Source organism: Ammospiza nelsoni, chromosome 6, assembly GCF_027579445.1.
Source record: "Ammospiza nelsoni isolate bAmmNel1 chromosome 6, bAmmNel1.pri, whole genome shotgun sequence".
Taxonomy (NCBI): Eukaryota; Metazoa; Chordata; class Aves; order Passeriformes; family Passerellidae; genus Ammospiza; species Ammospiza nelsoni.
In genome coordinates, this window is record NC_080638.1 from 53,850,749 (window position 1) to 53,874,354 (window position 23,606).

The following is a 23,606-nucleotide window of genomic DNA, read 5'->3' on the forward strand; positions in this document are numbered from 1 at the left end:
AGCTGCAGCTGTGGCTCTGCTCTTCCATGTTTCCTGGCACAGCTGTTAAACAAGCTCACTTGGCTGTTGCTCTAATAAGTTGCTGCAGCTTTTGTTTCATCTTTTCCCACCTGATAGACTGGGTGGTTCCATCACAGAAAGCACTACACTCTAATGCCTTTCTTCTTTCTTTACAGGCAGGAGCTTTTTATATTTTTTCATTACCTTATCCATTGTATTCTTCCAGAGAATGTAACTGCAACTGTTCCAACCCCACACCCTTTGTATCACAGATGAGATTAACTGAGAACTTTTGTATCAAAACAGTAACTTTATTTGAGCCCTCACTTGCTTTTCTTAGGTTGTTTTCCTCCATGTACTGTTACACTGCACACAACCTTGTGAATAGCCTTGCTTGGAGGCTCTGATCCAATGGCAAAATGCTGCAGAATTTTTGTTTTAATCTGGACCCACTGAGAACTCACCACCTTTGGTGAAACTTATGTGCCTAAAAACCAAATTAATACTCTTTGCTTTTCTTGTATGAACATTTAAGATGTCCTTGAAATCAAGTACTTGGAAGAACTCACAAACTTTCTGGTCTCTCCCCTGGGAGTGAGTTTCTGAACAGCATCATAGCCTAGTCCAAGTTTTAAGGCAGTACTTGCATACATTTGTTCCATCTGCAGAAGCACAAAGAATATTGGTCTTGAGGTTATTTCCACTTCGGTGTTCCTCTGGCTTGCCTGCTCAGAGCTGCAGAATTAATTCAGAGCAAGGACTGAAATACATGGAATTCCTGGTACTCACTGAAAGCCATCTGCACTGAGCTGCTGCTCTTCAAAGCAGGGAGCATTCACCACCTATGATGTGTAACCAGGACTGACTCCTTGTTCCTAGTCTTGGAACTTGCATTCTGGAGTGGCTGGTAGTTCACAGGGAATAAGGCACCACACTGAATTTCAGTATGTGCTGCCAATTTCTAGAGGAATCCTAGGAAAATAACTTCATTTTGCTTCCCAATAATTGGTTGTGTTACAATGTAAATCCAATGCTAGAATACACCTTATTTCTCCTGTATAGGGTGTTTATGAGCCTGATGAAAAAGACTTGACATTATGCCATCCCTAGAGCTTCCTGTGTGCTTATAAAGCACGTATTTGCATATGAACAGTTTGGATTGCTGATTTAATTAAGACTGAAAATAATACCTTTGGACGTCTTTTTCCAGGGTACTTCAAAGTTGCTTAGTGGATGTAATCTTCTGACAAGAAAGACCTTCCAGTTGCTGCTGGATTTAATAGACTTGTGAAGAATGCTTCAGTAATGAACTAGTGAATTCTGATTCAACCTTGTCACTTTCCAACAAAACTTCCCTGGTAAAAATTTCAGAAGTGCTTCAGTGGCTTGTTTGCTCTAAAGTTCTGCCTATTACTTCTTTCACCATCTAGTCCATAAGTAATAACTAGGAAACTTTTTGTTCTCATGAAATATGTAGGATCTTTGTACATCCTGAATGTCAAGTGTAAAGAACAACCCACTTCAGTCTACCTCAACAGTGTTTCAGTCAGATATCCCCTGCATAAAGAAATACAAATAGACATGTTTTTCAGGTTCTTTCAGGTGAGGTCTGTGGAAGGCACTAAGTTAAGTTCCATGTGCTTTGTTATATATAAATGTCATATGGACCATATGCAAATACAGTCTGCCAGAAATCCTGCAAACTACTCAGGTTCATGACATGTCTGAAATGATCAGATGTTTTTTTTAAAAAGAAGGGCTTTGGTTTGAGCAGAAATTTGATGACTTGAATCCAGTCAGTCTTGCCCTCTTTCCCCTCTTTCCACTTCTTCTGAGGTCAGGGTTTACTTCCATCATCATGACCTCTCAGTTCTTGGATCCAAGTTTGAAAGAGCTCCTGTAGATTCTGAAGAAGTGACATAATTCTGTCTTCTGTCTGTATGCTAACTGCTGCCTGATCTTGTCTAGTTTGATGGATCTGAGTCCCAGGATCTTAATTTTGAGGTAAGAACATAAGCTGGGAGCTGCTTAGAGGAGTTGCTGAAAGTGCATTTATCATTCCTACAAGGTGAGGAGTTGCATGGGGATATTTGCTGGTGTGCTTCCAGCTGCCAGTGTGCTTCCAGCTGCCAGCATGCCCCTTGGCCTGCTGGCACTCGGTAGAACTAATGACCTTATAAGGCTAAATTGTATTTTGACAATAAGCTTTTCCTGAATAAGCCTGATAAAGTTATTTTGTGTGAATTATTAAAAAGTGGTTACTGTGCATAAATCTGAAATGGAATCTGTCCATTGGTACCCAGAGGTTTCATCTGTAAGGTGAAGTTGCTTTAATCCAGAGCAGCAGCCTCTGTGTGGTGAGGGGCACCGTGCAGTCGTAGGGCTGTGTGTGAAACAAGTCTCTTGATTTGAATGGCAGGGTAGTTAGAAGAGCTGGTACCAAGTTTTTCTGAGTGGGAACTTAAATTGTAATAGGAAATCTCTACTGAACTCTTGTCAGTGTTTAATTCTGTTTTAAAATTACCAAAACAAATATTTGGTTAGACAATCTATTTTTCTATTCAAACCTTGTAATACTCAATCACATACAAGAGATGAAGTGTTTCCCTGTATCAGGTCAGGTGTCAAACATTGATATTGCAATAGATTTTTTTGACACCACCCCAGTAAAATGCTGTTCACTTTTTTGGTGTATGATTATTAAAGTTTCAGAGTTCACTATGACTCTAAGTGCAAGGTAGATTAAACCAAATGCTGGGATCAGATCCATTCCGTGTCATAAGGCACACGTTTCTTCCTGTCTGAGAGCCCTCTGTGCGCTGCTTGCCTGAGACCGTGCTGCTGGCTTAGAGCCTTCGTAGGAGGGAAGGTGCTGATGTCTGAAGTAATAAACAAGTGTTGGTAAAAATCAACTGTACTCATTGTAGGTTGAGGTTAAGAACTTTATAAAATTCATGTCAGGTTCTCTTGCTGGATTAATGTAAACTGCTTTGTTTGCAGGGTTTATTGTCATCCCAAAACCAGGCCAATTCTCCAAGTGGAACTGTAGTATAGCCATCACACTACTGCTAGCAAATCTCTGAACGCAGGACAAGAAGTAATGACAGTGGAACCACGAGCTGTTCTTCAGGCAAAGAGCATCACAAATTATAATGTGGCAGAGTGTAAACATGGAATTATGTGAATCACATAGTGACTTGCAAAGGACAAATGTAAGGAGTTCTCACTACAGCTGATCCTGCTAGGCTGCTCACCCAAGGAAGAGTTTGCATTGGAGAAAAAGCAAAAAGCTTCCTTTAGTATTGCAGGAAAAAGTAGTAACATTTTTGTTTTCTTTATACTTTTCAAGTCCAGTGTAATTTAATCTCTATAAATATATAAATAAAAGATATATATATATATATATATAGTGTAAAATAAGATATGTTTCTTAAATTCAAGTAAGTTCAATGGTTAAACTAGTACTTCACCATTGTTTATTTTGCACTGATTTTTTTAACCAGAGATGGCTAGAAGACAGCCTGGAATGCACTCATGGAAAATGAAAGTCATTACTTTCTGGCTTCAAAATGTTTTTCAGGAAGATGGATGCTGCAATCATAGATTTTTTAAAAACAAAATTGTTTTGCACTTAAATAGTTTAATGCTTATAGAGAATTACTTTAAAATTGGTGTCCAGACACCAGAAAAACTATGTTGTGGAGAAAAGATCCTTTGTATCTATTAAACATTTATTTTAATATTGTTGTTTCCAACTGCAATCGGCTCTGTATTATATGTATAAATAATGTAATTCAGTGATGGGGGATGGGAGTAATGGATCATTACACTAGAAATTCTCATTCATTTAAGAAAGTGATATTTCTAATTCAGAAAATACATATTAAACTATCTTGAATATGCATTTTTGTTTACTTTCTGTTCAAATCCAATCACTTTTGATGTAACCAATTCTTTGCTCAATTAAATGTTTGGTACAGAAATACTACCTAAACTTTGTAGAACAAATTCCTTTCAAAAATATCTTACCTAGAACATTGCTTCATATTTAATGGACTTGAATTTCAGTTAGGAAAGTGAAATACAATTGTTCTGTTCTTGTTCTTAATGGCTTATCTCCAAACACATCCTGCAGTTTAAATACATCATACAGCAGCAACTCCACAGACAACTTCATGGGATAAGGATTTTGTCACCATGTAGTCCCGTGCATTTGGAGTTGAGAAGTGGAAGATCCCACAGCAGTGGCTGTACACACTTTCTGACTTGTCAATCAGAAACTGGGCTAACATATTGGAGTAGCATTTCTGAGGCTCATTTCTCTTACATCAGGCATCTCATTTATAATTCAGTGGTCCTAAACTGATAAGTGTGATGGGGATAGACATATCCATGGATTTGCAGAGGTTAATGTTGCTTGTCTAAACACTTGTCATTTTTAATCAGTCAGCACACCACTTAACTTGTTTTCAGTAGTTCTTGCAAAGACTAACAGTCCATGCCCAGCCCCAGACTGACAGGGAATAGAAGTATCCATCATATGCTTCCCTTTTTCTTATGCAGAAACGTTCACCACTGGGATTTGCAGAACCCTGCGGGCAGAGTAGAGCAGAGGCTGCTGCCCAGAAGCATGAACTTGCCTGAGGGTGCACATACTGCAGCTGTGGGCACAAGTTAATGCCCTTCCTGCTCTCCAACAATAAAGCTGGGTAGAATTTTTTTAATTACAAGTAAACTTAAGACATTTTCTGGCATGAAAAGCAATTTGTTTTCAGGAAATGAATGAATATTCGGGGAGAAGCAACTGCAGTAGCTTGTAACTAAGTCTCATCCTTGCAATGCAGCCAGCATGTAGAGAACTGCCAGATCCATTTATAAGCTGGGAATTAGTTCCCTACTTTATTCAAGATGTAGCTGTGCTTTACAATTCTTATCTGTCTTCTTCTAAAATACAAGGAATGGGGAAAATACTGAAACTGAGCAGGATTATTTTTCAGAAGTTTTGTTTTATTAACATAGTGGGCTTAACTGTTAAAATACAGATAAACCTCATCACTGAAAACTAGTGTAGTTACCTCCCCATAGACTTCTTGTAGATAACTGCTTCATATGGACTGAGTCAAAATGAAACAGTTGAAAAAATATGCAGTAACTTTAAAAGACTTTTTTCCTTCAGCTGGAAAAATACAAAACCAGTAGGGAAAGAACTGCAATATCCAACACCAGGGGAACAGCAGCAGCTACTCACATCTGGGTTGGCAGGGAATGTCCCTGCCACAAATCATAGTCCAGCAGCACACAAGGAATGTGGGGGGGTTTTCTTTTCTCAGCCTCTTCTTTACTATTATCATCAATAGTAAAGAAGAAAGAAATTATCATCAATAGCAATCATCTAGAAACTTGAATTGCCCATACCACACTCTATTCCATATGGAAGAAAATTATTTTATTAAGAAACAGGGTACTAATAACTTACCTGGAAGGAACTTAAAACCTCTACTGTAGATACAACTTTTAATAAAAATATTTCTCCTACTACATTAAAAAAATAATTAAAGTGAGCAGAACACAGATAATCTCAGTATGGAATTTTTGCTGGAAGAATGAGGGTAGGAGCTATACTTGCCAGTTTGTAGTTTAAAGTTTGGGTGCATTTTAACTATAAAGCAGGTGGGAAAACTCAAGTTTGCCTATTCATCCAACAGCCAGAGAAGTGTAAGTTGTCTCCAGAGGTTTAACAGCAAGGAACTTGTTAGGAAATCAATATCCTTGAAGTACTGTATGTGCCAAACTGAGTAAGATCCACCTGAAAGTATAAAAAAAAAAAGAAGAAAAATTCCAATATGGTTCTTCACTTCAGATTTGCAATTTTATAGCAAAAATGATGTGTTGAACATGAAATTGCCATTCTCATTACAACCAGAATCATTCTTATTCTCCCCAGAGAATCTGGGGACAGCCCCAGATACACAGAATGTCATAATACATAAGATGTTCTTCTGGTAGCCCTTTTTTTCCAGGTTAAAACTTACAAAAATTCTGACTTCATCTTTTTCCTGATGTATGAATAATCATCTACCTGATATATTAACGAGGGAAGCAAACAGTGGCAATAACACTTTTGAATTCAGAAAAGTACCTTGTCCAAACACAGTTTGATCAAATTTTATATTTTTTAGTCAAAATACTTAAACTTCAGCATCTGTGATTTGAGGCTTCCAGAAACTGATTATGGGAAGCAACAAATACAATAAATGTATCTCCATCAGGAATATAGTTTTGATAATCTGAGCTTTGACCCCTGTATAGTGCTAGGTAAGGGAGATCTGAGTCAGAACAATCCATCAAATGTGGGTAGTAGGATGTCCTCTCTTTTTGTAAGAAATTAACAACAGTGGAGAGTGAGCTCCCTTGGATCCAGTTAGTTACGTATTTTTAGACCATCAATTTTAATGCTACTCATTATGCTCAATTCCAAATATATCAGCACTGAGCAACTCACCATCTTCCTCTCTGGAAAAAGCACTGGATAAGCTCATGGCACCTTTTGCTCAGTGTTCCAAAGGTAAGAACTTGGAGGTTACTGTTGCACTGTGTTGCCTGCCTACAGACCTGCAGTCCTTAATTTCAAAGTGTAGCATCATACTTTTCACATATCTGTCTAATCTGTCTGTCTATAAAAAGTCCCTATGGTAAGTATTCAGACAAATAATGTATTGCCTTATTGTTGAATTTCTCTGTTCTATCAGTATGAGCTGCTAACATGAAATCATACAGATGTGGGGAGATGATTCACTGAAATGTAACAGAGCAAGAAACCTCAGCCAGTCACTCTACTTGGAGATACTGTGTTCAGTAGAACATTTTTTGCTTGGAACTGGAGGAAAGCAGCATCCATGCAGCAGGAGTTTCAATAACATGACAAGGAGCAGTTAGCTGTACCCTTGTGTTCTGCTCTTTTCCCTTGTTACAGTTTTCTCACTTTACTGGTGTAAAGCACTTCCTCCACCAAAACTCATGTATTTGTTCAGTCCTAGTAAGAGAAATCTGCCCTTCCTTTGGCACACCTAGTGCAAGCAGCAGCAATAGAGGTTTCCCTTCAGAGGCTTGTTCAAGTGCTTTAGTCTTCTCTATACAAGTTCTTGCCAAGGCTGGGATGTTTTTTCCATTCTTGCTGTTGAGATTCTGAAAGTTTGCTATGAAGAAATGACATAAATTGAGCAATGGTACATGATGCAGGTGGTGCAGGATATTTAACTTGGATAGTCAAATTTGAATCAATATCAAATACTCCCACAGTCTGCACCACATTTACCCTATGACTATTTTTACATTTTCAAGAATCTCCTTATAAATGTCAGATTGATCCTCAGTACAGTATGTGATAATAATACCATCTTCTAAACATGAAGACAAACATAAGTTAGACAAGTGCTTTTAAGCAGTAGATGTCAAAAGGATTCATAAAGAACTTGAGTCTCATGAGCTTCCACACAGAAAAGCTACAATGTGGAATTTGGGCATGCCTAAAGTTGTCCAGAGTTGACCTGAACAAGGATTAGGATCTAATCCAGTCACAACAGAGCCCTACAAGTGTTGAGATGCCTCTTCTTACAAAAACAACCAAACCACAGCAAAAAGCCTACTAACTGGAAGAGCTCAAATGAGTGAGAAGAGTAATTATTTTCACAAATGCACAGCCCTGTGGAGTCTCAGAAGGAGAGCTGAGAATGTAACAAGCTTAATTTTTACTCTTACAAGATCTTTATGTTAACCTGTATTTTACTGCATTGTGTATCTTAATTGGTTAAAACAAATAGTCTGGATCTAGAGCACAAATCTCAGGTTGATGCCTAAGGGTTGGCTGAGTGACACCTGGATGTGATGTGCTCCTCCCCAATGCCCCATTTTCCATGGTGCTCCCTGCAGCAGTACCTCTCACTCAAAATGCCCTTTGCCTCCTGCTCATGGCTGGGGTTTTGAGCAGCAGCACCAGAGCCCAGTGTTTGGTTATGGAAAAAAATGATGATCACTTCCCAGTCATGAGCAGAGTAACTTTTATAACTATTAAAACCTCCAAAAAGGTTATTTTCCAAACCTGTCTTGCATGCACACTTGGTAGGGAGAAGATTTTTAACCCCCAGCCAAGTATGACTTGCACAGACTTTCATTTTCTAACAAAATGTTCTCTAACACATCACCAAATTTATGTATTAGAAATTACTTAATGCAAGTTTTTAGATCTCAGGAATTTAAAAATCAATGGTATCCATCTGGAATAAAGATTCTTTCCTAGTAAGATAAGAATGTTGCCTTTTAACTCTCACTTTATTTAATAATAGGAAATATTCTGTTAAATTGTTGCTGGTGATCTGTGTGCCAGATTTCTGAAGCACTGTCAGCTATGTGCTTTTACTGCTCTTTTAAGCAACTGGCTGCAACATCAGTCCCTGTTAAGACTTTTGATTAATGTTAAGATCAATGGCTTGGAGCAAACTGTGACTAAGTTTTGCTTGCTTTTGAATCAGCAAAAAGTTGGTTTAGCTTTGAATTAGATTATAGTTACATAAAAATATTCAGCAGTTACAGAAACTGCATTAAAATCAGGTATCTCATATGATTGCCCAATTTGCACATTCTCAGTAAAACCTGAGGTGGAAGTTACTGAGTACAGGAGAGGAATAATTTCCAGAGCTAACTGAAAAAACCCCAAACTCTTAAATCTAAAAAAAAATATAGCAGTTAGCTGTCATTTGTAATACAATTTGAAAACTTAAATTCTGTAGATAACATTCCATTCCTAATACTTGAACTCAAAGAATCCTTTCATGTTATTTTTAACCAACCTCCTCCTCCATCAGGTTCTAAAAGGAACAAGTACTGAGGAAGTTCAATGCAGAACACTCTCTGTGCTCTGCCAGAACAATGCTTTAATTAAATATTGACCCCCTTCAGGAACATAATATCAAAATGGTAGGAAACCAGCCCTCAAACCTTGTGGGGTTTTCCTGCAAATTGTCAGAGCAAGACAAAATGAGGCACTGCTGTTCTTGTTAGATCTCTAACAAGAGAAGCATGACTGGGTCTCTCTCACTTCTATTCCTTCCATAGCAGTCAAATGGAAATGTTTCAGGGAAGACTGAAGTGCCTTCTGTTTCTCAGACTGTTGAAGAAACAACAGAAGTTTCAAATGTGCTTCAGTGGGCAAGTGAGAGTCTACACCTCAGTATTTGATCCAGTAAATCTGACAGACTGGAACACAGGGGTTCCACCACCTTCCTCAGGTTTCCAGAAAACTGAAAGCAATGTAGGAGTATGAAAGGAAATCGATTTGGCCGCTCCAGAAAAGTTAATTTTGGTAATTCTCCCAGTGGAGACTGATGTTGTTGATTTGTTTTTTTTCCTAGACTTTCCTGAGAGAATGCTTTTAAAATAAATAAACAAGATTCAATTTCTTTCTGAGAACATCTTAAGGAATACAATTAGAAAAGAAACCCCAAATAATCAGAAATTTAAAAACCCTCAGCCAATTACAACTTCACCTTGTTCCTTTTTAAAAATTATTTGCCTTACATGATGTTTCTTGAAATCTTGCCTGAAGGAACTTCTTAGAAAACCTACACTGATGAATCCCAGAACTAAATTTGTGGGAAAAGTGGCTTCTCCTGTAGAAGGAGAGTTCATGCTTTCAAAGCTGAATGTACAGCAGAAAATAATTTATAATTATTCTTTGCTAGTTTGTGGAAGTTTGTGAGGGTTTTTTGAGAAAAACCTGTATTTGAGTTTTCTGTGTGGTACTAACTTCCATCTCACCTTGTTGATACAGCAAGTGAATACACAGAGAATTTTTCACATAACTGGTGTATAAACAAAGTTTTAGTTGGCCAGAATTTGTTATCAGAATTTAATTATTTATTATTTCATGTCAAATACACATTTAGAATTTTCCCTGATATCATCTGTATACATGATAATTAAGTTTTTTTAAAAATATATTTTATTTGCTCAAAAAGTAGACCGAAGCCCTGAAAAGGCAAAAGCATAATTCCTGTCTCTGTCACACTTCATCTGGAAAACTTTTTAACTCAAGGCAGACATCAAAAACAGGATGATGATATTTGAAAATAAAGGTGGAGCTGACCCTTTAAGTAACAGCAACTCTAACAAGAATCTACTGAGGGGATTATGAGGTATGAGAGCTTCTAAATTCTAACTCGTGTATGTCAGGGATTTGGGGGGAGGGGGAACTGCATCAGACCAAATAAAGATCTGTGTTTAGGCAGACAGAATAAACCCAAGTAATCAGCTTAAGTAAAACATTTGTTTCTAGCTAACAAGCTCAGTGCTACAAATTACTTTCTCTAAATGGGCTGACAGTTCTTCCACTTTAATACTACCTGTCTTGGACTTGCTTTTGAAATTTGCCACAAATCCTGAGGTACTTGCCCTGACATATTTCCTACTACTCTTAATTTTTTGTGCACAGTTAAAGCTCATGTATTGGCTGTCTTAAAAAGGTGGGGGCAAAAAGAATAGAGACAGTAGTGCTTTAGGTAAGCTTTGGACTCAATGCAAAGAACTACGTTGACTGAATTATGTTAATAGTTGACAAGACATGGCACAGGAAACAAATTTAATTTCATGCCACTTAAAACATGGACACAATGCTCCCCTCACCTTTTCACTTTAGTCTTCAAAACTGAAGTGATTTGAAGTCACTTGCCAGAGTTCTTGAAAATAAGGGTGCTATAAGGTTTGATGGGCAGCAGTTCTCTCATTGAGGTCATATTTTATCATTGCACACAGGAAACAGAAACTTTTAAAAGGCAATTTGTGCACAAGAGAAGACTTTCCTTTTCCTTTCTTTAAAGGGAGGATTCAAAACTCAAAATTCTTGACCTGTGTTAAGCAAGCTTGATCATGCATATTCAGAGAGGATTACAATTCACTGAAAAGAAATAATTCACCTGATTTAGGTAATCATTCATTAGAGAAAAGTAGGCAGTACTTGAAAAAAACCCTTTTCTTTCCTAAAAATTTATGTCACTGGCCTTAAAAAAACTATGGAAATAAAAGGCCAGATAAGATGAAGACAGGTTCAGATTTCCTCTGCTCTGCCTTTAAGGTTCAGGAATGGGTGACTGTCTCTGGGCAGGGGCAGCAGAAACTGCTCTTGTGTCAGCACAACAGATTTAGGTTTTTGTGGTGGTTTCCTGAGCAGACATTGCACACAGCTGTACAGCTCCATTGTGGACATTGAAACAGTGAGATTAGTAGCTTGGGAGGGCATACTTACTGCTTGAACTTTTGGAGTTTTGTTACCAGGAGTGCCTATCACTTCATGGATTTTTGAGATGTGGTCCAGCTCATTATATCCAAGAAAGAGAGACTGGAAACTGCAAGGTAAGAAACGGTATTAGTACTAGACAAGACACAGTTGAACTGTCACTTTTGATTAAAAACCCCTTTTTTTGTGAAAAAGATAACATGATAGAATTATTCATTTGTGGACAGCTTAATACCTATCAACAACTGGAGGATAAAGTGAGCAGCAGAGCAACACAGCTGCTGGTTTGCATTGAAGGAGTAGCTTGGGTTATTAAACAGAAATCTGTAGCTGCCCTCTCCTGCTGGTTTGGGGAAAAATATGTAAAGAGATCATCCTTTGTGGTGAAGGACAATGAATCTGGGATTGTGTTTGCTTCTAGTAAAGTGGCAGATCCTAGAAGACAATGTATTCTCCTCATTTTAAGACAGCAGAATCAAGCAGTCTCTCTTGCTGTGTATGCACATAGAAATGTATTTATAACACTCCATTCCTAATACACAGGTTCTTTGCAAGCAGCAATACTGGAAACATGGTAAATTGAACTGCATTCCTGAGCTTGATCCTCAGTTAATATAAAACTTGCACAGAGTCCTTGAAACATTGTTATCACATTAGAGCAATCTGACTTCAGTCGGGTCCAGTAACATTTCCTGCACTTGTTGCTTTTTTCTTTGGGCTTATAATTCAAGAAACACTTCAGTAGCACCACATGACTCTTGAAAGCAAAACACTCAGCCCCTTTGTAGACACGAGAAACTTCTTTTTAACTGTTTGCAAATTCAATCAAACAGCTGGCTGCACACTGCTCTGAGCGTCCTCATAAAGCTTAGAGGAAGGAGAAAAAAGATCTGATTCACATTGTGCAGCTGCACCAAGACATGCAGCTGGGACGAGTTTCTGTGTGAACTAAAAAATGTGCTGCTGTCAAATGTAAAACTGTAACAAATTCAAGAACAACTGTGCAAGCCACTGAAAAGTGTGATCCAGGAATCATGATTTATAGGGAACAGAAAGGGAAACAAGATTTGAAAGATCAGCATGGCTGAATAAAAGACTAAAAGTTCTTACACAATGTGCTGTAAAGCATAAAGGCTTATGCAACCATTCAACAGCAATAACTGCAGGAGGCACTGAAAAAGAAACAAACCTGTCCATAATTGCCTTCAGTTTGGCAAGACTGTATCTCTTGTAATTCATTAATTTCAATAAACATCCCTCCTTCCTCTCTGAACACACCTGTAAGGTCTCTGAAAACGTTCAGTGGTTGCAAAGAGTGGATTTTTTTACATTAAGCTAAAACTACAAGGAAATATCTTTAAAGTTTGGGGGTTTTCCCTAAGAAAACTTAAGTTTGCAGCATGTAATTTTCTTACAAAGCTACAAAGCCCAGCTGATTCAAGCTGAAATGAAAAAACGAGGCATTCTTAAAGCTTTTGGTCCCAATTTACTTTGCAAGAGTACTGCCACATTTGGGATTTTTCTTTTAACAGTTTTCTGGCTGGAGAAGTAGAAATGTTGCTACAAGTTAGCAGGCAAAGCATAATGGTTGTCATTTAATGTGATGGTGATGGCAGCAGCTGCACTTGCCATGTGGAGGAGGAAAGAAGCAAAGCAAATGTTATCAGTCCTGGTTGCATATCAGAGACAGCAGTGTGGGAGGAGAATAAAGAACTGCTGCTGTTGCTAGGGCACAAAGATATTGGAGAAATACTCGTGGTGGGTATTTTTGCTTTTTTCTTGAAGACCAGTAACAAATGTTTAAAGTAATAGTTTCATTATGACCAAAAATCTTAAAAGACTTTGTTTTTTCCTGAACTCTTCCTTCATCAGAACCTGATTTCAAAATATACCAGCACACAAAATCTTAAGAGCACAGGGGGCTTAGATACACTATACTGTAAATCAAATTTGTAAATCAGAGAAAGTGTATTCTCTAATCTCCTCATGCTTTTGCATAAAGTATTAGAAAGTCCAAAAAAAGTAGGAAAAATTTTACCATTACGTGCATTAACAAGACTGAGGATAGTTTGTGATGCTTATGAGAAGAAATGAGCCATACTCGACACAGAGATAAAGCAGAGGAAATACATTTTTACTAAATACTAAGTGATTGGGGAAAAATGTTCCTTTGTAAATCACTTTTGTTTGTACTGTGTTCTCCTGAACTGCTTTATTACTAACCTGCCACAGGGTGAAGGGAGTGCCAGACCAGATGGGATTACTGCCTCATGAACCCTGCACACTAAGCACAGAAGCTTCTTCTACAAATCCATGGAAACGAAGATCACATTATCCAAACCACATGCTCCTAATTTGAGTTATTTACCTTTAATTATCTTGATTAATGATAAGCAAAACCCTCCACTGAACACAGTACCTTGTGATTTCATAGAAAACACAGCCAGGACTCCACATGCCAATTCTGTAACTACAGAGCCCTTTTGTAAGCAAACATTGAGGTGCTCAGTACCAGCGTGGGGAGGTACTGTGTGCCTGCTGAGAAGAGATACTCCTACAAGATCCAAATTCTCTTAACTTCAGGCTGTTCTGCTGCAGAAATAAATAAAGTATTTCCACAGATTACAAACAGTAAAATATTCAAGCAATGACTGTAAAACAGTCATTGTAAAAGAAATCACAGATGACTTTAAGAAGAAACTTTCCAAAATCCAGGGGCAGTATCACAGCAGTAAAGCTGCATTAAAACAGTGAGTAGGGTCCAGGCATGAAGGTATCTGTGTCCGTAGTATGTAATTCAAATACTTTCTGTACATCATGAAAAGAAAGGTCTAAGAGCATAGGGACTATCACAGAAGGAAAGGCTGCTAAATAGGACATCTAGTTTAAGTTATTAAAGTTCTTCTGTTTAGCAGTGATGTAATGGGTGGCTTTGGCTTCTCCTCTACACTTCTATGACTCAAAAATTTATCTTCAGAAAATAAAATTTCATAAACCAAATTTAAAAATCCTTGCTTTTCAAACATCAGCAAAATAACTTTCTGGAACTGTCAAGAGAGATGGTTACAATTATATCTTCTGAAAGCCACTATCTTCTGCTCTCTTTTGTTTGTGTAACTTCCACTAACTGTAGGAATTGAATGTAGAAAGAAAGAGCTGAAAAACTGAACTCTATTTCCTGTGTCTAGATTAATACAGAAATGAAAATACATATTAACAGAGGATAAAGAACAGGTTTCAGGTTGGAGGGAACACATACAGGGTGTAAAGAATCTCAGTCATTTCAGTTTTTAGCCAGTAACAAAATTGTTTGTTCATTCCCCTAGATCAGGAATACAGTAACTGTCTATATATTTCTTAAAAAACTGTACTTTTGTTCATGAATAAACATTACCTTCTCAGGGTAAAGAGAAAAATACTTATATACATCACTTTTAGTTAAATATCCTCATATAAATTTAATTACCTTTATTATTATGTTTTCTTGTTGCCCATCACTCTGAAATATCCCATTTCTGTACTAATACAAACACAGCAGAGAGAAGAATTCAGTAAAAAGATAAACATTATCAGTGCTTCCAGTTACTTGTAAAAAACAAAAAATACTTAAAGAAACCAGCACTTTTTTCAAACTTATCAACATAATAGAAAAAATTAAATTTTGCCATCATGGTGAGACAACAGCTCCAGATATGGGAATGGGGAATGGGCAAGTCCAGGAAGGAGAGGCCAGGCTCTGTGCTCCTGCTCTCACCAGGGCTACCAGAGGATTGCAAGGGCCATCCCCCCCAGGAGGGCTCCTCAGCAGGAGCCAGAGCTCCTTTGGGGTGCTGGCAGCAGCTCTGGCTGCCTGCTGCCCCCCAGGGCTCTGCTGCAGGCAGACATTTACCTGGGCCAGGGCCTTTTCTCTCCCTGCAGCAGTCAGGGCTGCCCCAGACAATTCTGTTTCTGCCTAGAGAAGACCCTGAAATAAAAGTATGCTACATTTGCTGTAAAGCTGTGGCTGAACCAGGACTTTTACCTATATACAACCTAGAGATTTGCATATCTGTTACACATTGTTCCTGGTTTGTTTTTTTAAGGCAATAGCTTTCTCCTTCCTGGAATAAAATTTCAAGTTGTGTGTGTCCTTTTTCGTGAAGAACAAATAGAATACAAATATCATAGACTTCAGCTTCCAGAGCATTGATATCACCTTTTTCAATTATACTACTTTTATATGTAATCTATGGCTAGCTTTGTGATTCATTTTCCACTTGACTTCTGACATAATTTATATTTCAGTATGCACTAACAATTGTCAATTCAATACTCTGTAAGATGCCTCAGTTTTTACTGCATGTATTACTTGCAGTATCTATTTCCCCTAGCTCTAGCAGAACTGCAATATTTCATTGTAGTTCTTCTAAATATCTCATTTCCTCTCTACTCAAAGTAATTGTCCTTCAGGTTAAAGATTTGTATCAATCACCTCAAGTTACCACCACGGTTAAAAGACTGTGATTCACATCTGAGTTGCAAATTCAAGGCTAACCTATGTTGTTTAGCTTCCTGTAAGGCAATAATTACAGTTATAAAATTTATCTATTTTTCAGAGCCATTCAGTAACTGCTCAGCTTTTTTCTTTTATAGGCTCCAAAGGCCTTTTAATCTTGCTGTAATGCCTTTATGTAACGCTGCAATGCCATCAAGGGAGGCAGAAATGATCACATTTTTGAAAAACAAAGCAGGTACTGATCTGGTGATGACAGTAGTATGAGTAATTGGCTGGGAGGAGGAGGGGGATTATCAGGACAGTAACTCATTGAGGCCAGAGCCCCAGAGCCAGACTTGTGTTCCCAGCTGATTACAGTGCTCCTCCAGGCAGCCACATAATCCACTGAGCAGGATTAGATCACAAAGCACTTGGAACAGAGCACCATTTACATGGGGAATTGTAGTACTAGTGCCCCCATAGAGATAAATGGTGCTTTCAACATCAGGACTTTTGTCATTTATAGTGAAAAGATATTAGAAAATGCAGCTATTCAAATCAATTTAGATTATTATTCTTATTTAAGGAATTGGGCCTTCATAAAAAGAAGTCATGCTCAATTGCTTTTTCATTACATGTCACTAGAAAAATCTGGAGCACATGCTCTTCTACTTCCAGATTTATCACTGGAGGAACCTTATTTGGCAGCAATGGTACAGTGAATCCTAAGGCAGTGGCCCTTGAGGCTTCTATCATTTCTCTTGAGAAATCCACACCTCTCTCTCAGCCACTTTTTTCATTGTTTTACATTACCAAACTACTGTTGATTAAATAAAGGGCAAGATTCTTTCTCAGTTATTAAATGCTTCTGCTATAAATTAACAGCAAGACAATTATGATTTTGTGTAAAGACAAATAGGCTTGATTGAAGTACATGGATCTCTTGATTTTTTAAGGAAAAAACACAAAACTATCAGCTTTCCACATTAGTAGCATTACAGTGAACTTTCCTCCTAATTACAGAAGTGTCTCCATACTCCTTGTCAAACTAAAAATTCATTCTCAGTCCACTTCAGTTCACTTTCCTATTATACTCTATGATTTGACAAGCTCTACCCCATGTGCCACTACCTTATACAACATTAAAAATAAGGCACTGTATCATGGTAAACACAGTCCAGACTCAAAATTCAGACCATAGAGAAGAATCAACAATTTAGAGAAGTTCAGGTAAGCCCAGGTGAATGTTCAAATAATCTGTAACTGCAGCATTTCAGATTACTATTGAACAGATTTCATTTTGAACTGATTCACCATGGCATAGAAAAAGAGTTTACTATAACTAAGTGGTGTTAAAACAATCATCTTCTGGGAAACTTTGAAAGAACTTGTATTTTTAAATAGTAAAAAAAATCAGAACATACTGAAATGATGATTCTCATTTCCATCTGAATACCATGCTAAATATAGCAAACCCAAAATGTCTTATTAAAACTAGTACAGCAATCTACTTCAGCAATCAGCAAATAACTCAATTTTAATGTCACATTCTTATCTAGGTCAGAAACAGAGTTACTCCTTTTGTTAGAGATCTGAACAGTCAGTGTCACCAATGTCATGTTCAGGAGCAAGTCTTTATTGTATTACACTGAATGACACTTGCATGTTCAGTTATTTAAATTAAACTCCCAAGTGTTAAGACATTACAAATTCTTAATTATTCATTTTTAAAAATCCTCTTTTACTCATGAATTCTAAGTCCCTTCATTTGCTGTATCCAATTCTGTTCTGTTTATATAAGAACTGATTTTAAATCAGCTTTTGTACTAAATTTTTTGGAGGAACTCTTCCTTATGCTTTATGATCTCTGACCTGCTTTGACAAACAGCTCCAGAATTTTTAAATATAGGAAGTAGGAGGGAACAATGTAATTTTATAAAGAAAACTTACTAAGGTTATACCTTTTTACTAAGTACAAAAACTAAAATTCCTTATTCATTGTTTCAATAGTTTTGAAATAAATGGGAATACCTCACAATCACCCTGACCTAACAAAGAATCTGTTTAAATTTTATTTTTTGTAACATAAAGCAATTATTTTGTGTTTTGCAGTCTAGGTTGTTTGACTGTGGAATGGATGACTATGGACTGCACCTACCCATGCCTTAAACAATTGGGTATATTCCACTGGCAAGAAATAAAGGGTAAAGCAGTACAGCACAAGATTCCCTGTGAGTTCTATAATCTGTCACAGTGAACAACCAAGTGAAAAATAATTAATTCCATTTTGTGATCTACACAAGGAGAGTTTATGTTTTTTAAGCATATGCTACATACCTTTTATCAGCTCATAAATAGTCATGGCCATAAATTCACATACCAGTGAAAGGGAGCCAGGGCTTTCATCCCTGCAGAAACAAATAAGGAGACTTTAAGCTAGAAATAAAACTTGCATATTGATTTGTCCACAGGGTAGACAAAAAGTAAGTAGTTTAATCAGTATTAAAATGGACATGTTCATTTTTAATTGATGCTGTCTCATGGAAGTTTTTAAACTTACATCTGAGGTATCAGAGCTTCAGATTATGCTATCCAAAGTACCTACTGCAGAAGTCAACTGATTTATTCAATGAAGCTTTTTGAAGGCATGTTTTCTGGAAATATCTGTGCAGTATCAAGAAATATATTCTGATACAAACTCAGAAGAAAAGAGAGGGAAGCCACTGCACTATATGTGAAAATACTTTCTACTTAAACTCCAGAAGTGTTCTATTGCATGGCAACGTGTATCTGAACTCACTACTTTGCTGACAACAGCAATTTCAAGTATAATCATGATGTAATACATCTGACACTTTATTTTCCATTTCACTGCCCTGCAGAGGCAGACATCTTTAGGTCTTCAGTTTTTCTTGTAAGATAATTGCATTACAGCCCATCTCCCCTGCAATGCTGTATTAAGGCAGCCAGTAAAAGGTTGAGGGTGCAATCTGCAGTTCAGCTTGCAGGAGCTCAGCAGGCTGGATTACCCTCAGATACCAGCACAGCAGCTGAGGCTGAGGGTTGCAGAAAGCCAGGCTGCTGACACGATTCGCGCCGTCCCGTAGCTGCAGAAACGGGACTGGCAATGGCAGTGTGCTGCTTGCACAGCCTTCAACAGACAAGTGACACAGCCTGAAGGACAAGAAAAATGTTTCACAGCAGCCAACAAGTTTTGTGTCGAGGATTTGAATAATGAAGGATATGTCTGCTGTTGCACAGTGATGAAATGGACCATGCAGTAATGGAGTAAATGCTGTCATAAAACGTGATCACTCTGGAGACAGAACGTCCCCAGAAGACACTGAAGTGCTTAATGAGGCAAGGAACCCAACTTTAGCACTGACACCTCTTTCCAAAAGCAGAGCTCAGCTACTGCCTAACTCTGAGATCCAAACTTCAGCTGCTTGCACAGGGATGTCTGTAAAGCTGCCTGTGAAATGATACTGCCAAATCGTTGGCTTTGATCCCTAGTTCAAACTGATAAGTCGAGCCAAGATCCTTAAGTACCAGAGATAAGCTCTGAGTGTGCCCAGCCAGAGTACTGAGCCATGGTGAACAGTTGAAGCACTCACTGGATATGGGATGTGGGTTGAAATCACCAGCAAATCTTACATATGATGAGATGAAATCTAACTATGCTTAACATATATTTAGATTTTCATTTTAATACTGACTTTGAAATATTTTGGTCTGTTGGGAAGGAGACACAAAAAAAAAGAGCTACATCAGACTTTCTTAACAACAGCAGACACATAGACTTCAGATTTTGAGAAATGTGTTTCAAACTCAAAAAGCTGGTTAAGAATCTACAGGTTTTCTCTAGACCCAAAAGCTACTGGATATTGTTCAAATACAGGGATAAAGAAGAAAGAAATCAATGCACCATGCATACAGAACAATTTTATGTAAACATAAAGATAGTAGGATGTGGAGTCGGCCTCCTTACTGCTTGTATTTATCTCAGATTATTCACTTGTGCTATACTAAAGTTGAATTAAACAGAAAAGAGGAAGACTGTCTTGCAGCCAAGGACTGGATTATAGCTGATTTTTCCCCAGCCATGAGGCTGTCAGAACTTTAGTCTGTCACTGAACTTTGAAATGCAGGGCCTGATAAATTGTTTCCTTCCTGTTTCTTTACTGAGCAGATCAGTAATTAGTAAATGGCTTTATTCCTTCCTGCAGCTTGGAGCAGCTGGGCTCACCCAAGAATAAAGTAATAATGTGTTGTGCCCCAGACACCAGTTAGGACACCAAGGAGCTCCCAGCAGGAATTTTGTGTTTCTCAGGAGTAAGGATGATACTGTTTACTCTGTGCTGCTGTAGCATTCATTCCCAACATTGCTCAGTGGGATGCATTGCCAAATGTAACATTTAAGATTAAGTTTTGATGGAAACCTCTTACACGAAAAATACACACTATTCAATGATTGTGTATATTATTTCATTGCCCTCCTAGGCTTTAATAAACAAAAAACTCATGCTGCAGAAACTCTGGGAGGAAGCAGGAAACAAAGAGCTTTGCACACTATTGAATGGATCAGAGCAGGACATACGTCTTTTCCCAGTCAGATGTACAGCTAAACACCAAAACAATATTTTCCACTTTGAAATGAGGAGAAATACCATGTATGGGCAGGTTCTGTTTAAAATAATGTTAAAAGAGTTCACTTCATCAAAAGAATTTGTCAGTCAATTTATCAAAGGGTTAAAGGCCTAAAAGATGTTTTAGATGAAAAGATGACAGAGTCTGCAGTGCTTTTCCACTGAGTTGTATATATCTGCCCTTGATACAGTTAAGCAGATAGTTTAAATACTAAATATAATTAAATAACAGTTTAAATACTGTTTTAATCATAAAGTGGACAATTCTGTCAATGGTGGGTAGTGTATAAATGGACCAACAGATCTCTAACAATATAACAGAGAATCAGAAGCCACATTACTTGAAGATATTTCTCTTAACTTGTATTCTTTGAAGCTCTGAGTTACATTTTGAAATCTCACCTAAGAGCAAAATGTCCCATTTCACTTTGTATGTACAAATGAGTCATTGCCAGTGCTTTCATTAGGAACTTGATATATTTAACTGAGAATATAAAATCAGTAACCCAAGAGGCACTGGTTGGCACTTGGATACTTGGAGGACAATGCCAAGTCTATGTCTACTTACACACAGCCCTCTGCTCTATCTCCCTGACTGATAAATGCACCTATTTTGTGACCATATAACATCTGAGTGATGGATGTAAACACAAATGCAAATATGAAGGAGAAGTAATGCTATACATTGACTAAGGATAAATGCACTGGTTTTAACCTGCATTACAACAGCACTTAAAGAGGCTGAAAAAAGTATTCCCCAAGAAGAGGACTGACACATTTCCTGCAATTATTATTTACAGATAAAAGAAAAACAGCACAAGTATATTTGTGCATTTGGCAAGGCAGAAATCAACTATTTATTCCTCATTCATCCTTTCACCCTTGACCCAGTGGCCAGGCCCCATTTAACACAGTGGGTGACATCAATTAGAGCACTCAAGGAAATAACCCCCAGTGCCTAACAGGAAGGCAGAGTTCCCTTTCTGTACCACATGCAAACCTTTTTAATTCATGTGCACTTATAAAGATTCACTTAGTCTTAATTTTGTGTTCCCTCACTGAATTTAAACATGGTTTTCTGTACAATTTCCATGATTAATTATGCATACCTTTCAAAATGTTGCTTCATGTGTTTACTTGCACAGTACTTTCCTTCCCAAAGACTCACTTTCTCCAGAACATCAGAAAATGTTCCCTCTCCTTATCTTAGCAACTGGTATTTTAAAAACAAAAATACACTGTTTCAGTATGTTTGCAATTATTATGAAGACTGTGTATCAATCCTTACTTTACTTGTTAAATGCTGACTAATGGAAAACTTTCAGATAAAAGAGGTATTTTGTTAACATGCAATGAAAAATAGCAAATTAAGTTTTGCTGCCCAGATTACAGAAATATATATTCCAGAAAGTAGAAGACAAAAATTCTTAGACAATAAACTACACTTCCTTGCTCAGAGACATGATGCCTCTCCACACAGCCCTTCCTACCTTTTTTTATCCTGCAGCATATTAGCAACTCATATTTGAATTTATTCTTTGCTTCTTTCACCAAAACAAAACAAAAAACTCCCTTTATTTACAATGTACTGAAAACAAAATTATCTTGGAAAGTAAGTTTATCATGGAATCATTGTTCCGACATGGGAACAATGGGAAATTTGTTGGGGTTTTTTATGGAGGTATTGTTTGGTTTGTTTGGGGTTTTTTATATATTTTATTTTAAGCAAAGCAGTTTCTGATTTTAAAGCTTTATTCCCATATTACATTCAGATTTGAGATTTGCTCTGGGCCAAAAGTAATGTTTGGCTTTGATAATTAAATGCTTCAAATGCAAAGATGTGAAAAATCGGTCAATTCTAATTCTGCAGAACTTTAAGGGATGAAGCAGATATGGGTTATAAAAAAAAAAGTTTTATTTATATTAACTTTCAGGTCTTCTAATTTCCATTAGAATTGACTTTTTTCTTTCCTCCTTTATTCTCCTCCAGCTCTGTGATTAACTGTTCCCTACCAATCCCAGTGCCTAGTTCCCTTCACCCACCTCATCCTCCTGTTGCCTTTTATTTTTAGCACCTACAGATTCTATCCTTGATAATTTTTTCAGTAATTTCACCTGAGCAAAATCCAGTTCTGGTTGGCTTTATGCTGCTGTTGCTTTTGACATGGGTCTTTATTCAACAAAGATGCAAACCCAGTCATTTTGAGGGAGGCAGGGCAGAAAACCTCTTTTATCATATTCAGCCCTTTATGGGTGTCAGAATAACTGGGAGTCTCAAGCTTTGTGACAGCAGTAAATTCAGTGTAGCTGAATTAGTTATTAATTGTTATTAGTTACTGTGACAACAGCACCTGGCAGGGACATGGCCTGTGACAATCAGGACTTGGTGGGGCACCTTCCCTGCCTGTGTGAGGACTCCTTCTAAGGTCAGTGCTCAAGCAGTTTCTGTCCTGCTGCCTTGTTTTGGAAGATAAGAGAATTTACTAGCAGAGATGAGGGCTATTTCATGCCAGCTGCTCTTTGTGTCCAAGAAGATTTCCAGATATGTTTAATTTACAAGTATAAACACAGCCTTACAGTGGAGAAAGCCTGCCAAGAAATTCTGCAGAGGGAAAAGTTACCTAGGCAGGGACACTCTAATGCTGTCTTCCAACTAACAATCAATTTGTGTTTCTTACTCTCTTTTCATCTCCCCAGCTTTCATACTTGCTTCTCTTTAAAAAAAACCAAACCCAAACAAGAAAAAAGTGTTTCTCTCTCTTTGTGAGCCAAATGCTTGTATTTTCATTATAGAAACCTTCCCCTTGTAACCCCTTTTTCTTCAATACAGCAGCAGCACTCAGATGAGAATTGTCAGGTGCTCTTCTCATTTTTATCATCTGCTGTTCTGTTTTCTGATCATTATCTATCATGCTGCACCATAAACTAACTAATTAGGCCATCTCAATTTGAGAAATTGGAAACAGAAGAGCAATTTAAAACAAACCACACCATCTCATACACTCAATAGAGACAATTTACATGTAGAGCTATTTTAAAAGCACAAAATTAATTTGAAAATCATTGTGGGTAAAGGAGGCAATCTCTAACAGACTCCAACATGGGGAGGAGGCCACAGGACAGTTCCATTGTTTTGGCTGTAATTTGGTAATTTGGTTAGTGCTCCAGGTGAGCTGACCCTCAGCCTCCACCAACTGAG

At 37.6% G+C, this 23,606-nt stretch overlaps 2 protein-coding genes across 7 annotated transcripts in view; one reads left to right on the top strand and one right to left on the bottom strand.

Moving 5' to 3' along the window:
* WDR20 (WD repeat domain 20) overlaps nucleotides 1-3,988 on the top strand; it is a 45,784-nt gene extending 41,796 nt beyond the window's left edge. For 2 of the 6 annotated variants that reach the window (XM_059473634.1, XM_059473640.1), the window contains 2 exons: nucleotides 1,211-2,004; nucleotides 3,001-3,988. Coding sequence is in view for 2 of the 6 variants with exons in the window: in XM_059473640.1 (XP_059329623.1) it covers nucleotides 1,211-1,291 (81 nt within the window). In the remaining 4 variants the exon portion in view is untranslated. Of the gene's footprint in view, nucleotides 1-1,210; nucleotides 2,471-3,000 lie in introns of those variants that run through there. The other 4 variants (XM_059473637.1, XM_059473638.1, XM_059473636.1 and 1 more) reach the window with 3 other exon arrangements.
* Nucleotides 3,989-5,500: 1,512 nt separating this feature from the next.
* On the bottom strand, nucleotides 5,501-21,917 carry MOK (MOK protein kinase). The gene is given in 11 exon segments (XM_059474913.1): nucleotides 5,501-5,806; nucleotides 11,297-11,396; nucleotides 13,707-13,879; nucleotides 14,754-14,807; nucleotides 15,309-15,365; nucleotides 15,368-15,387; nucleotides 18,099-18,169; nucleotides 19,696-19,712; nucleotides 19,714-19,786; nucleotides 21,517-21,645; nucleotides 21,898-21,917. Coding segments are annotated over 11 exon segments (768 nt in total). The 3' UTR covers nucleotides 5,501-5,752.
* Between the last annotated feature and the right edge of the window lie 1,689 nt (nucleotides 21,918-23,606).